At 49.0% G+C, this 15,955-nt stretch overlaps 1 protein-coding gene across 2 annotated transcripts in view; it reads left to right on the top strand.

Moving 5' to 3' along the window:
* Positions 1-15,955, top strand: part of plxnd1 (plexin D1) — a 57,906-nt gene that overhangs the window by 17,114 nt on the left and 24,837 nt on the right. For both annotated transcript variants that reach the window (XM_080015090.1, XM_080015089.1), the window contains 9 exons: positions 1,201-1,300; positions 2,597-2,695; positions 4,234-4,323; positions 4,766-4,859; positions 5,918-6,075; positions 10,076-10,221; positions 13,254-13,362; positions 15,002-15,141; positions 15,332-15,511. In XM_080015090.1, coding sequence (XP_079871216.1) covers positions 1,201-1,300; positions 2,597-2,695; positions 4,234-4,323; positions 4,766-4,859; positions 5,918-6,075; positions 10,076-10,221; positions 13,254-13,362; positions 15,002-15,141; positions 15,332-15,511 — 1,116 coding nt within the window. The remainder of the gene's footprint in view (positions 1-1,200; positions 1,301-2,596; positions 2,696-4,233; positions 4,324-4,765; positions 4,860-5,917; positions 6,076-10,075; positions 10,222-13,253; positions 13,363-15,001; positions 15,142-15,331; positions 15,512-15,955) is intronic.

Below are 15,955 nucleotides of genomic sequence, written 5' to 3'. Positions count from 1 at the left end.
GTGTGTGTGTGTGTGTGCGTGTGTGTGTGTGTGTGTGTGTGTGTGTGTGTGTGCGTGCGTGCGTGCGTGCGTGCGCGCGCAAGTGTGCGTGCGTGCGTGCAAGTGTATGACTTTGTTTGCCTCAGAGTGTGTTCCCGCGCGTGCATGAGCCAGAGAGAGGGAGAGAGAGAGAGAGGGAGAGAGAGAGAGAGAGAGAGAGAGAGAGAGAGAGACAGAGAGAGAGAGAGACAGAGAGAGAGTGGGTGGGAGGGAGGGTGAGAGAGGGAGGATGCATACGCGCAATGAGTGAGGTGGGCAGGGTTACAGGTCTTGACTGTCAGTGTTGGGTCAAGCTGAAAGTCTGTGTGAACATTTTTTCCGTGTGTGTGTGTGTGCGTGTGTGTGGGTGCACACACACGCACACACAAGTTCCACATGAATACATTTGGCTGCACTGTATGTGTGCATGTGTGGTGGCAGAGAGAAAGGGAGTTAGGGAAGACAGAGGAGTCGTTGCTGATAAGAGCCTCCGGCGGGTCGTCTGCTTCCAATCAGCTCCCCCTACGCCAACCCCACCCACCCACCCTGAGGTTCCAGCACCTTCTCCACCTCACACTCTCAGTTGCTCCCCTCATCACCAGACACCCCCCCCCCTCCTCCCCCCCAACCCCCAACCTCCAAAAGAACGGGGGGTATTACGGGTTAAAGTGTCAATTCTGGTGTGGGACATCTGTCTCCTTTCAGAATTAAGACAGAATTATGTACATTACACACACACACACACACACACACACACACACACACACGCACACAAAACGCATAGTGGATGCGTTTCATGTCCGTTTTGATTAGTTCACCTCAAAACGCACACACACACACACTCACGCTCACACACACACACACACACACAAAGGCATATAAATAATCCCAAATCACCGCACACACGTCACCAAATACAAGTACGCTAAGCTTGTCATGCTTCTTGTTTACAAAGCGCTCCTTTGTTCAGGCCCCGCTCCACCAGCCCCGTTTGACCCCTCCTGGCAGAGTTGTAATTAGCCGTTTGATGGACTGTGACCACTGCCTTTATCCATTAAGCCCCTTCAACGACTGGGTGAACATTGATGTTCGTAATCAAATAGCTTTCAGTTTATTAGTTTTTTTTATGTTTGTGTATGTGTGTGTGTGTGTGTGTGTGTGTGCGCATGTGTGTGTTTTCAGATGTGTGAGCTGCCTGAGTAGCAGGTGGAGGTGTTACTGGGACCAGGAGAGCCACTCCTGCCTTTCCAGCAAGAACGAGTCAAAACGCAGCCTGCTGGAGGTGAGTCATTTATTTGCTTCTTCAAGTTGTACAAACAATTGGTCGCCGAGGGAGTCTTAAGAAACGGAGAACCAACCGAGCCCCATACATAATTCAGTGAATTCTGTAATGATAGATAAAATAATGTATGTAGTGCAGAATGAGTTGAGACCGGTCTCAAATCACTCTTTCAGATTTTATTGGGAAAATCTGTACTGACAGCACGAGACGTGTACACCTGCAAAATTATCCAGCGGCCACACTTGTTTTTGTGTTCATACCTCAGAAGATGTGGATAAAACTTGACACAAAGTGTTAAGGTGATAGCTTAAAATCATAGAGGGCGGTTTTGTGTGACATTAAGGTCTCAGATAAAGCTACAGTAGACAGGGGCTGTGTTCATCTCAGCTCAACAATATAATTTCCAAGACTCCTGAGCATTGAGTACCAGTACTTAAACTCAGAAATTGAAATTCATCCTTTACGTCCCATTTACTCGGGCCGAGACCAACCGTTAAGTCGGCCACCTCATTGTTTCTATATCCTCATCTTGGGGTGGAAGTCAGGCGTGAGGCCTTATGGGTGGATCTTATCCACCGTGGCCTGTGGGGGCCACCCCGTCTCGCTGGTCCGGAACCCAGTTTGAGGACGAGGCCTCGACTCGTATAGTAGCCTTCTGTCATGACTCCTGGGCCGCTTATCTGCCGGGAATATACAGTGCTAAGTGTTTCATGTGAGCCGTGCTAGTGCATGAGTGTTTTATTATCGTCTTCGTTACGGTGGCCCATACGGCACATCACAAGACCCCACAGCAAACAAAAGGGCTCTCTTTGTTGAGCTCGCTGATGACTGATGAGCAGTCGATGCATGTTTTCCAGAGGAATGCAACATATTTACAGCCAAGCACCCGTCTGGTACGTCATCTGGAGACACAGCATAACCCAACGCGCGTAACAGAGGAAACAAGTTGTCATTTGTCCTGCATGATGGATTACTGATGCATTATTGATATCAACAAATGTAACTATTTTCCCGTTTGCCGTGAAAACCCTGTTGAAAGTTTGGGTCCCGGAGTGATGAAGCGGCGGCTTGACCTGCTCCACTGGGTCTGTTTTTCCAATCCTTCATCCCACTCTCTATTTGAAGCAATTGTTATTCCCCTCGGGGCCAAACTTCACCCTCTTGTTTCCTCCTCCTTCGCATAAACAGGACAGGTATTTTGGGATGCAGGCGTCTGGTGGGGGTGGGGGGGAAACCCATTGTTTTCTTTAACCCCTTTTTTGCTACCCCCCACCCCCCACCCCTCCCCCAACACAGAACGCTGTTTCCTGTCCCATCCTGATTGCCACAGAGGTTAAGCCGTCGCCATCCGGGATGACCCAGGACTTCACGCTGTCGCTTAGCAACACCATGGAGGTATTGGAGGAAACCAACAACTATTTCATTTCCCTGTCAAGGGGGACTTGGAGCTTGTCCAAATTTGACAATACGAATTGGGTTGGGATTAAAGCGGGGCATATGGTCTAATTGCCTCAAACTGAGCGGGGTACAGATGGGTATAGGTGCGAAGTGATTTGGGTCGCGGCGCGATCCAGACCTGATGTAATCTTATTGATGTGAGACAAAGGGAGGTGAAATTGCGCTGCCGAGACGGGCAGGGGGATGATAAATGAGTCTGTATCACCACGCCTTTGTGGCTCACCTCTCTGACTCTGGCCAACCGGGGCTACGTCTTAGTCAGCGCCCGGCGTGAAGTCGCTCGGAGACAGCGCTCACCGTGCTGACGGGCTCCCTGTCCACCGGTGTCAGCTGCTACAGCACTTCCTGTCGAGCTTCTGCTCGTGCTCCCACACCTTCACCACCCTCTGGGTCGGTACACAGAGAGGCATCAGCTCGTCCCGTCATACAGATAAAGGGGAGGATAGGATTCCCAGTAAAATAGTAGTGGTGAAAAGATGTCAGGTGTGATCTGTCTTGTGTCAAATTAAGCTTCCAACACACACACACACACACACACACATACACACACACACGCACACACACGCACACACACACACACGCACACACACACACACACACACACACACACACACACTGAGTCAATCTTTCCTTTGTCCTTTCTTCTCTTTGGGTTCATTCTCAAATTGTTTGGTTGACCAGATTGACAGAAAATGTGCTTCAAGGCCTTCCGATGCACATTCTAGGAGGTTGTGGCCAATTTTCACCAACTCCCACGCTTCCTCCAATTTGTTTTGGAAATACAACAAATATTTGACTAGATAATGGTCTTGCAAAAGCACTCGGTTGGGATTAAACTGGCGGAGCACAAATAATCGTCTTAACAAACAAAACACGTTAAAGGTAAGGACCCTCCCCCAACACCATGAACAGCAAAACAAAACAAAAAAAGAACACCATGAGAAAGCTGCAGTAAACGGGGGGGGGGGGGGATCATGAAAATGATCCTGGAAATTCTTATTAAAACAGACTAATGCTGGCTGTCTGGATGCTCCGTGGTGTGATATCATCTCCTGCAGGTTCTTACCCTCTATTAGCCTCACCTCGCCCGCTGTCTGTGTGGCCCTGCCACCTCGCATGTTGGCTCAGCCTGTCTCATGGAAATTAAATTCATATTCATTACTCCGGCTCCCACAAGAGTTACTGAGGTCCAGATGTTTATGAATATGAATTATGAATGGATTGCATCTTTGCCTGGCAGGAACAATTATCTGGGGTTGCTTTCAGTTTCCCTCATATCGCCGCCAGAGTCGTCAATGGTTACGAGGAAAATGACCTCACAGGTGTCTGCGTCAACGTCACTTTGCGTGATTTCAACGCGCAGGCTCATCATGTACAGTCACATTGAGGCAGAGACTCTGATAGTACTTCATTTATTCGAGAAGTGGATTAAATATGCTTATTTTTTTAATTGAAGTGCTGTTTTCACGTCACAGGGGGAAGAGCTGGAGTGTGCATTTGGCACAGAGCTGCTGTACCGGGCCTCGTGGGTGAACAGCTCCACGGTGAAGTGCAGTAGAGTGACAGTGAGTACAGTACAACCAACGCCCGTCCAAAAGATTACTATCTGCAACTTTGACCCGGGGATTCAGTGTTTTTATTAACATTATTTTTCAACCCCCCGGCCCCAATGTTAGATTATGATCTACAGCTACAGCCTCGGAAGCAGACTGTTGAACAGGGGATTGTATAAATAAATCACAGATATACAGTATATGTTATACATTTTGGCAAATCTATACGGAGAATTTGACTTCATTTTGCTTCGCACATTGTTTGGTTTTGTCCCTGTGTAACTTTTATGTCTTCCCTGGTGCGGCTTTCCCAGAGAATTTTTATTTCAATCGGACCTTCGGGCCAAACAAAGGATCAATTAGATACGTAAAAAAAACCACAGGCCCCCATTAAAGGTACTCCTTTTCGAAATAAAATCAAATCAACAGGTTTTGTTTTTTTCCTTCCTTGCAGCTTTCCACGACACAGAGGAGTCAGGTTTTCCACCTGAGCCTGAGGAGGAGCGGATACATCGACAAATACATCGACTCCCCTGAGCCCATTACAGGTAAGGAAGGCATCGTTCTTCACTCTGGAAACGAAAATAAAATAAATAAAGAAAGAAATAATAATACATTAGTGTAAGGATAAAGTGGCGAAACGCACCAGGAATGGACAATATTGTTGCCGTCACATGGAGAAAAAAGTTGTTTTCTGCGGTGAAATTGCTGGATAGGGGTGAGTATTGTGGGAAAAGGAGTTCATCACCAATGAAATCCAAAAAACAGAGCAATCTTTGTTACTTGTATTATTAGTCGTGTTTATTGTAAGCGCTGCATAACGACATCATTTAACACCTTATAATTGGGGATAATGTCATATGATGTCTCACCTGATGTAATTACACCATAATTACAGAACCGAGGAGGCTGTAATTTAAAGTGGTTGCTGAAATCCTCTCGAAATCCGTGTTTGTCGCAAATAATATGAGTTGGAAAAGTGTGTTATCGTGAGAAATTAGTTGTTCCAGAACTGCTTCTCTCATCTCCACTGGGAGCGAACGCCCATCTTTGCCGACTGCAGCTCCAGATGCAGCGTTCACAAACCATGTGTGAACCATGTGAACAACAGCCCTGGTGCTCTGCCAGATGCTCGACACAGTGAACGTACATGACCGATGCTTCATAGCATGCAGAGTCATCAGAATTTATTAACACACACATGCACACACATACACAAATCGTCCTATACGCACACATCTTCAATACACACACTTGAGAAATCAAAGTGCTCGCACACGTGCACACACATACATACGAAATGGGACTTCTCACCGGGATGCGCCACGGAAGATGAACATTATCATCTGTTCTCTTCTCTCCAGCGCTAGTTCTCTTGTGTCATTTCTTTTTATAGCTTCTGCAGAAACTTTCCCGACTTATCTAGGACATGAAGACCGCGTGATGCAGATAATGCTTTCGTCAACATTACGCCGTGCCTTAATTTCACCAAAGACTAAAAATGGGACTAAAAGTCTGAGCTGAGTCTTAGTTGTTTCCCTCCCTCAGCTTCTCCCTCTCTATACATATTTGTGTCACCCCTCCCTTCCGTCTTCCACCTCTTTAGTGGAGGTGTACAACTGCGGCGTTGGCAGTCTGGACTGCTCCCAGTGCTGGGGAAGGGAGGACCAGGGCCACCTCTGCGGCTGGTGCGAGAACGCCTGCAGACCCCGCGACGACTGTCAGCCGATCACAGACCAGTGTCCCGTGCCCGAGATCCACAAGGTGAGATGGCGTGCACGGCATGGCAGACAGCGACGAAATGCACGCGAGCCAAGAGCACGCCGCAGCCGTCCCGTCCAGCCGTGACACCCGGCTTTCTAGCCAATAAAACGGTGAATCATGTGTCCGGTCACATGGCGTGCTGTACGTGTGTCAAAGCTTTTCAGCATCCTTAGGGGTGGAGGATTTGGACAGAGGGGCCATTCGAATGCACTCGTCGGAGCGGTTGAACACATACTGTAGTACGGTGATTCTCAAATCCAGCAGGTAGTTATTTGAATACATCTCGGCACATTCCAGATCTGAACAACTCCCCTGCAAGATGCAGAGGAAAAAAATATCCAAAAACCCACTCATACCACTCCCTGAGCCAAAAAGCTGTGGGAACACATCAGGTCTGATCTGCTCTCACTCTGGGGGGACATGGGAACTCCTAAAGCCATGTGTTCAGACATGTTGATTGAAGCAAGAGTGTGTGTGTGTGTGTGTGTGCGTGCGTGCGTGCGTGCGTGCGTGTGTTTGCGCAACTGTGTGGACTGGGTATATTTGTGGTACAGGACGAGTGTACGGCTCTTTGTGTAGTTAGCCGCAGAAACAAAAGTACAGATAATAAGAACCATTTGGATGTTTTGAAACATGACTGCAAAAAAAATTAAAATAAATAAATAAATGGGGGGGGGGTTGTGTCTGGTGAGAGGGCGCGCCGTCCACCCACCGTCCACCTCCACATGTTCTGCACAGCCGGCCCGAGCCACTCGGACCTATTGTTTAAACGCTTTAATTAAAGTCATGTGGATGAGAGATCACATTTATCTGTTTGGAGTCACTTTTGCAAACGTTAACGTTTAAAGAGAAAGTTCAATCTCGCCCCGACGCGGCTCACTGCTTTATCTTTGCTGCCACGGTGGAGAGTCATGGGAAGCGCGGCTCACATGAAGCCCAGTCGGCCCAAACTTCCTGCAGATAAAAAAAAAAAAAACATGGTTGGCCGCGGAGGCAAGCAGAACAAAACTGGCACACATACAGATACATACATACACACACGTGCACGCGTAGACACACACACACACACGCGCACGTAGACACACACACACACATTCACATTTCACCAGACAAACAATCTATCATAGAAATATAAGGCCAAGAAATGTTTCACCATTAGTCGTCGTTCTCTGAAGCTGTCAGCACAGGATGCTCTGTGAGAGCGCGACTCGAGCGTATTTCTTACTCTGCTGAAGATACTTTAACCGTGTTGAAATGCCATATGTGTATGTGGGCTGAACCGCTACACGCTTACACGCCCACACACACACACACACACACACACACACACGCCCACACACATGCACACACACACACACACACACACACACACACACACACACACACGCACATGCATGCACATGCATACGCACGCACACACACACACACACACACACACACACACACACACACACACACACACACACACACACACACACACACACACACACACACACACGCACACACTCTACGGTTGTGTTTTAAGGGGGTTGCTGAGAGGACACCAGGGCTGTGGTTCTGGTTAGGGGTGAGTGATGCAATGCTTTGGCATCCACACACTCACAAAGAATCCACGGGGGTCAGAGTTACAGTCTTGTCCAGACTGAGTTCTCAGCCTTGCAACGGAAAAGGCTCAATTCCCCTAAACATTCACACAGATAAACACACACAGACCTCAAAACCCATAATAGCTTGTTACAATGTTGTTACACAGTCATCGTGACTGTGCCATGTAAAAATAAAGTGCGGGGATTTTTTTTTTTTCCACCGGTCGTCACAGCATCGAATCGTCGATAAGTCTGCCTTATGGAAAAAATGTTCTTTGTTGGTCTGAAAATGAGATTTATAGCCCACGCAGGACCCCTTTGTGCTGTTTAAGGCGAGGCTCGGTGTTTAAAAAAACGCATTGATTGGAGCCGACCCGGGACAGAAAACAGGAACTGCCAAACATAATTTACTTCCAAACATGAGGAGAGGAATACGGTGGTGGAACACAGGGGCGACGGGAGAGCGAGAGAGGGAGGTGGAGTGCTGGTTGGCTGGAGAGAGGGCGGAGAAGTGGAGCGCAGTGAGGCTGCGTTTCCTGTTTTTGTCCTGGTGTTCGCTCTGATTAGTTTGATACGGAGGGAACTGGAAGGAAGAAAGCCAGATCAAAGCTCAGACCTGACCGATCTGATAGCCGACAAAAAAACTCAAAATAAGAAAATTGCTTGGAATGGTCCGGGTAGGTGCTTTGTGTTGGAAACCCATATGTAGCCGTTTAAAGAACAGGAAAAAAAAAAAAGAAATCTCCGACCAATCGACTTTTCTCCAGATGCTCCAGGTTCATCACGGCTCCAAAATGCCCGCAGTTTGGTTAATTCTAAATGACCAAAGAATGGTGTGAATTTGGGGGTGTGTTAGTCAGCTGTGATAGGTCGCAGCTCCACCCACCCCCGACCAGGAAAAACTCATTCAGAAACTGAATGAACGGATGAATAACCCGGTCACGATGTTATTTATTGGTTTCAAACGGCGACACCGAATAAGCCCGCCGCTCCTCCTGCTCCCGGTGGCGGGTTTCGAAATAAAAGTTGTTTCACGGAGGCAGGTCTTCCCACCCTCCCATCGCTCTGCAAAACACCCCCCGAGGGGAATTTGTGTCGTAAATCAAGACTCACACTCTTGCGGGGAGGTGTAAATGAGCAACACGCCGGCTAACGTTAATGTCAGCGCCGCTGATGCTCAGTGGCACGGCCGGGACACCCTGCAGAACATAGTGATAATAACTTACCGCCGAGCCCTGGTGGATCTGTCTGCTCCGCGTGTGAATCTGTGTGTGTGTGTGCGTTTGAGGCTTTATGTGTCTTAAAGAACAAGAGAACGTGTGAATGTGTGAATGCAGCCCTGGTCACATGTAGTATTTATGGATATGCAATGCAGCCGAAGGAGAAGCTCCGATGACATCGGAGAGATATAAAAACAGTTTTTACCCTCGGTCAGTTTTTTCACACGATACCAAAAGTTGACGACGTCTGGCCCGAGCCTGCCGGGTTCATCTGAGACGCCGATCTCGTGGTCCTAAAATAAACGGTATAACGCTCTTGTCCCAGACCAAACAGAAGAAGTGTTTTTAAAATTTGAGAGAGGGCGAGGGCAGACCAGAGCCAGGCGAATCTCACGCAAGTCACCGTGCCACCGCTTGAGTCCCGGGTCCCTGATCGCAGCGCCGCAGACCCGCGCCATGCTGCTCCACTACGCTTGGTCAGCGCTCGTCCGCAAAATGCCTGGCGGCTTCGGAGACCGATATCTCCGAAGCTGGGTTTCCGCTGCGACTGCAGAGGTGACGGGGCCTCCCTTTTCCTTTCCACGGTTCCGGAAAGCGACGCGGTGAGAGCGGGGAATGGCGCGCCGGAGCGCCGCGTTTGAACTCCGGGAGGAATGGAACCGAGGAATTCAAAACAAATCCAAACAACATGCAAACAGATAAACAGGAATAACAGTGGGGCCTTAATTCCCTTGTTTGGAGCTTTGCTCTTTCTCTCTCCCTCTCTCTCTGTCTCGCTCGCCCCGTCCCCACTCATGCTCCCCTCAAAACTCCATTTCCTAAATTGCCTCCCCACTCATCCGTCTCTCTGCGTTCCTCTTCACCTCTCCCCTCCTGCTCTCTCTCTCTTTCTCTCGCCACCTCATGTGGGATGTGAGGGGGGCTCTCAGGCTGCTCTTCATTTGCATGTGCTGCGCCGGTCGCTGCAGACTGAAGAGTCTCAGACTGACAGGCTGAAAAACAGTAAAGACCGGTTGTTTTTCCTGATGTGCGACGCCTGGATTGTGTCTCGCTCTTCAATTAGAGCCAGAGTCTTCCGCTGAAGAACACTTTACCGGGGATACTCCTCCTACCACACAGTACCTATTTCACCCTGCGTTTTTAATCGCAGTGCGATATGTAAAGTGAGTCCAACCCCCTCTCTCCTCCTCTCAGATCTCCCCCCTCAGCGGCCCGTTGGAGGGAGGCACGCTGCTGACGGTGCAGGGCAGGAACCTGGGTCGCAGGGCCAGTGCGGTGCAGGTGACCGTCGGGAGCGTGGTGTGCGCCCTCCTGCCCGAGCGCTACAGGGTCTCTGTCGAGTGAGTATGACAACCTCCGCAGCCACATTGGTATATTCAATATAAAAATGGTTCAGCTATTTGATTCCCATAACATAACGTAAAAAAATTTAGAATTTTTGATAACGGCATGTTCTTACGCCTATGCTGTCACCGGGGATGACAGCAATTAAGGTCTTCTGATCTGCGACATCTTTTTTGTGACATCACAAAATCCCTCCTGCGCTAAAACGTTATGCATCAAAATTTGCAGATGCGCAAAGATAAATGTAAATATTAAATACAATGCATAGGAGTTCCAAAGTAGAATGCATCTTACAGTGTTTTATTTGCTGAATACTCCTTTGGAGAGCACCCATGCAAGCCTCGAGCAAATCAAATGAGCCGATGGATTTTGCTCATTTCCTCTCTATTTGTTCCATTTCACAGAGTCCTGAGTAGACTCCGTAGTGGAGCTGAGATACACTGTTTCATGAATTTGCAGGACTAATTTTCACAAATATCACTATGCAGCACACATCTCATTTTTTAAACGGTTCCATCCCCACACCTCCGTGAGCTCGGGGGGCCCTAACACTGTCACCATGGAGACAGCAGGACCCTGGATTGACACCTGCACACGGCGCCGGTTGCAGCCCAAGCGATTCTAGAATTACATCCAAACTTCCATTCCAATTTCTGAAATGTTCTTTGAATGGAACTGTTTATCTGGTCTTGCTCCACTGAAGCCAATCACCGTATTAGAATTCAGACCGGTCGGAGGGTGACCTGCAGGGTCTTGCCTGTCACCATAACTCCTCGACACGTTCCCCCCAAAACACACGGAAGAGAACGCCGAATCGCGTTTCTCTCCCGCGATGAGCTCACCCGGCGCCGCCCTCCCTCATTGGTCGCCCAGTCCCGTTGTTTTGACAGCAAACCACACCGTCCTCGCTGGAAGTGCCGCTGACGAAATATCATAACATGTCAGTGCCTCTGACAGCAGGCAAGGAAAGAAAGACGCATACACGTGCGCACATTCAAACACACACACACACACACACACACACACACACACGCACGCACGCACGCACACGCACACGCACACGCACACACGCACACACACACATACGTACACACATTCACACGCACACATGCACACACGCGCACACACACGCACACACACACGCGCGCACACACACATTCTTACACCCACCTCTGAGAGTGACCTCACCCACGAGTTCGCTCAGACAGGTGTCTGCTCGTGTGCAGAGGGGTGGAAGGTCACAGCTGCGTGCCAGAAGAAAATGTGGTGTTCTGGAGAGCCGGTGCTGGGATCTCCAAATGTCAACATTTTAATTAATGGCACGGTCAGTCCAGGCACACCTCATTTACTGGAGTAGCTCTCTAGATGCGTGGCCTTCAGTCCTCTATCAGCTTTATACGAGCCTTGAGTGGCCCACACTCTTTGCATGTGGAAAGGGCTGATGTAGACACACACATGCACACACGCACGCACGCACACGCGCACGCACACACGCACACGCACGCACTCACGCACGCACACACACGCACACACACACACACACACACACACACATCCACACACACACACACACACACATACACACACACACACACACACACACACACACACACACACACACGCATAAATTGAGAGATAGCGAGAAGGAGAGGGAGACGATTGTTTATTATCCTCATCATCTACTCAAGGGAAATAACCGAAGACATTGCTCTTGTAGTCAAAATAGCACCCGGCAAAACATCTTGATGCCTCTCCAGTGGGCTGACGCTGGAATGTGGGCCAGAGGTCAGCGGAGGTTCTCGCCGCCAGTGTGACCGGCCCTGCCGGGATTCTGGGGCAGCCTCGCCTTTGCCCGCGATCACACCGCATCAACGTCACGCGCACCTCCCGCACAGAGCCGCGGTTGTCCGTTGTAAAATGTTACGGGCCAACTTCTCTGGCTGACTCAAACCGCTTGTGTCAGTTCTTTTGCGAGAGGAAGAGGCTCCATGGTGTGTTTAGCTTTGCAGGACGTTTGGTTGTACACACTAGTGATTGGTTGTGTCCTATGGTTTAGCCAGGGCAATGATGGTGGTTCTAGATAGTTAAATGGGTGTGGTTTTGAGGATAGGCGTGGATTATTGGTGAAGAAGTAGGTGTATTTTAATGCATGTAAAGCTTTTAGGGAGGTAGGGGAGTATACTACTGTACCTGCATATACCGTTTACTACTCCAGTGATAATGATAGATGCTAGATTTAGAATGGTTGAAAAAAAAAAAGTGCATCGTGTAAAGCAAAATATATTTAAAACAATTGCCAGGATCATGTGCAATTGTTAACTCAATTCTCCATCAATTACAGAGATGGTCCCTAAAGTCCACCTGAATGCCAAGACCCAGCTGAGTCTACACACCCAGTAGTCTGGGACGGTCTCGGTTATTGCACTGCCCAGTCTCCAGGGATGTTCAATGCTCCTCCACATATGTGAAGATTTAAAGCCTCATTAGAGACTTAAATCCACTGTCAATCATTTGCCAGCTCTGTACTGTAAATCCTCCTCTACACGGCCCAGTGTTTACGAGCATCCATGCACCTGACTAAATAAACCGACAGCCGACATCTTTTCACCTTCTGGGGGTCACGTTTCCAGTGTGCATTCATTGTACAGCGTGCTCCGAAAAACAAAGCCCTCATATATTATACGGCAGTATCATCATAGAGCCTTGCACCGTTTATGGCAAAGCCTTTGGTTTAACTTCCTACAGTTTAACCAAAGCTCTGTAAAGTAAGTCTGTGTGGGCATCTCAAATATCTGAAATCTGTATTTGGATTGGATCCAATATATAAATAGAATGCGCCCCAATTAATTGAGTCAATATGTGCACGATAAAAGCTTCAAGTGTTTTTTTGCGGGTTTTTTTGGGGGGGGGGGGGGGTTCATCCCGTGTGTTTTTTGTTTGTTCTGCTCATTGCAATTTTTCGATTACTCTTGTCCACCAAACAAGAAGTTCATTTTAATATATTTATTTATTTGTTTTTACTCCGAAGGCTGGTGTGTGTAACAGGATGGTCTGAATTCACCATGATGGACGCCGTCGTCCAAGTGGCCGTGGACCAGAAGGAAATGGGGACGTCGAAAGAGCACTTCTCCTACTTAGTAAGTGGTCTTCCACCAGCTCACCGCCCCCATCTCTCTTTTCTCTCTCCCTCTTATCCCCATTCCGATTCCCTTCTTCTTGCCGGCCTTCCCCATCACGCCGCTTGAGTGTTAACAGATGCGTTTTAATCGTGAAGAATGTGAGTGTGTGGGAATCTTCAAACACCCACCGTAACCGCAACGGAGAGGACGGCTGTCATTCGGTGCCTGCCGCCAAAAAAAACAAACATGGCGGATCGCGGGATTTTTTTCTCCCGCTCCAAATTCATTACTGGCAGAGGAAAGCTCCGCTGAGTTGTGGCTAATTGACCCCGGGCCCACACAGTCTCCCATCGGATCCACGCCGCGCAACCAGTGGAAATACCCGTGTAAGCCTTTTGTTTCTTTTTGTTTACAGATAAAGGGTTCCTCCATAATTTCATTCGGGAACGTGCCATCATTCCGGCGGCTTTCTTAGAAGGGGGATTCGGCCCCTGAGTCATCCCGCAGAGACGCCATAAGGGTCCTAAAGCCCCGTCTTGATACACGGGGATGAGGGAACATTCAAAACAACAAACACCACACCGGGGTTGCTGTGGGAACTCTTCCCCGCCTTGTCCAGCACTGGGATGCTCTTTTCGAGATAGGGGTTGAGTTCTGGTGGGGTGAGGGGGTTGTTGGAGACGGGGAAAGGGAAATAGAGTGCGGAGACAGGATACACGCCTCCACTGCACCTCCTTCCTCGGACCTTGGGCCGGAAACATCTGCCTCCTCCTTACACCCCCTCAAACTCACACGCACACACACACGCTCGCACGCACGCACGCACGCACACACACACACACACACGCACACACACACAGACAATAGGCCTTCCCCATCCATGCACGGAGAGGAAGCTGATTCTGTCAGGGAGAAAGAGAGGTTTCCCCAGAGGCGAGGTTCACGGAGGGGAGCGGGGCTCGGGAAAGCTCTGGAATGCTGATGCTGTGTTAGCCGCACAACTGGACGGGGGATATTCATCTCGCCCCCCGGAGCCTGCGTGTGTTTCTGCTTATGCATTTTTATTGTGTGCACGTAAGAGTATGCATGTACACATGAAATTAGTTTTTTTTTAGTGCGCGCGTATATGCGCGGTGCAAGCTATTGTTCCTATCCTCGAGGTGGAAGTCTCGTGAAGCGCCCCAAAGGCCAGTTGGATCCGGCAGCACCGCACTATACTGCAGAGTGGGCTGCATTCTCTCTTTCTTTCCGCACTCGTTTACCATCGTAGTCAGCAGCTGCTTCAGCAAGTTACGCAGAATATAGACTTTTAAACCCCGCAGATCGCTTTGATTTGTCCAGTAGAAGCAACTGCACTGACTGCTCTGGGGTTGAACTGTAGAATTTAATTTAATTTATAATCCCTTATCAGTCCCACAATGGGGAAATTTGCAATTTCTCTGCATTTACCCATCCTAGTATCTGATGTGGAGGAGCAGTGGGCTGCCTTATTAAGGTGCCCGGGGAGCAGTTAAGGGGTATGTGTCTTGCTCAAGGACACATCAGCATGCCAGGAGGAGCCGGGGATTGAACCTTCCGCTTACTAGATGACCTGCTCTACCTCCTGAGCTACTGCCCCCTTTTTGATGGCTCATGTTTCCCTGCTCCACACGCCCAGGTCCCCAAGCTGCTGTCTCTGGAGCCCAGAAAGGGCTCTTCTGCCGGGGGCACCAGAGTGAATATCACAGGGGAGCACCTGGACACTGGCTCTCGGATCAGAGTGATGGTCAACGGCACACGGGAATGCATCATCGCCACGTGAGTACCGGCTCTACACACTGGGAATGCGGCCTCCAGGTCATTAAAATACTTATCTGAAGTATCAGTATCGGTGAAGCTGAAAAAACAAAAAAAACAAGGTTTAAGCTTTGTTATGGAACACTGTGCTACTAGACGCAATGTTTAAATGTCTGGTTTGTATTACTTTGTTTGTCTCGGATACTTCCAGGCGAACAGCCGAAACCATCGAGTGCACGATGCCGGCGGCCACGCACGCGCACACCGAGTCGGTGACGGTGTGCTTGGAGTTTGAGGCCCTTCCCTGTCGGAGCAGTGAGCTCAGCGCCTCCTACGTCTACAATAAAAACCCCACCATCAGCTTCATCCGGCCCACAAAGAGCTACCTCAGGTTTTTGACCACACGCGCGCATAGAGACACACACGCAGGCATATCTCAAGACCCATTGTCTCTGGATGGATAACCGAGCGGTTTCGCTCCCACAAAAAAAAAAGACACAAATCCGTCATTTAATGTCTTCCCCATGTGCGGCGTCTCCTCCAAGACCATTGTGTTCTAACCAGTACAGTGAGTGTGTGTGACATGTGGGAGTCGTCACAGTTGGACGCCTTTGATAGACATGTGCGCTCTCTTACACTGCGTTCTCCGCTAATTAATCCAGTGCCTCGGAACTATCGGCTTCGGCTCCCAGGGGCATTTTCTTTGTTGCACGTTTGGGTTTATTTAGGTGCTTTCAAATATATTTGGTTGAATATCTAAGTAGAAATGTCTCGGTCTGAAATATTTTTTATAAGCTTTTTATATGCTTTACGATTTTGCGTGTGTGTGCGTGTG

This window comes from Zeus faber, assembly GCF_960531495.2.
Source record: "Zeus faber genome assembly, chromosome: 15".
Lineage (NCBI taxonomy): Eukaryota > Metazoa > Chordata > Actinopteri > Zeiformes > Zeidae > Zeus > Zeus faber.
This window is presented reverse-complemented; position numbering and strand designations above follow the sequence as displayed.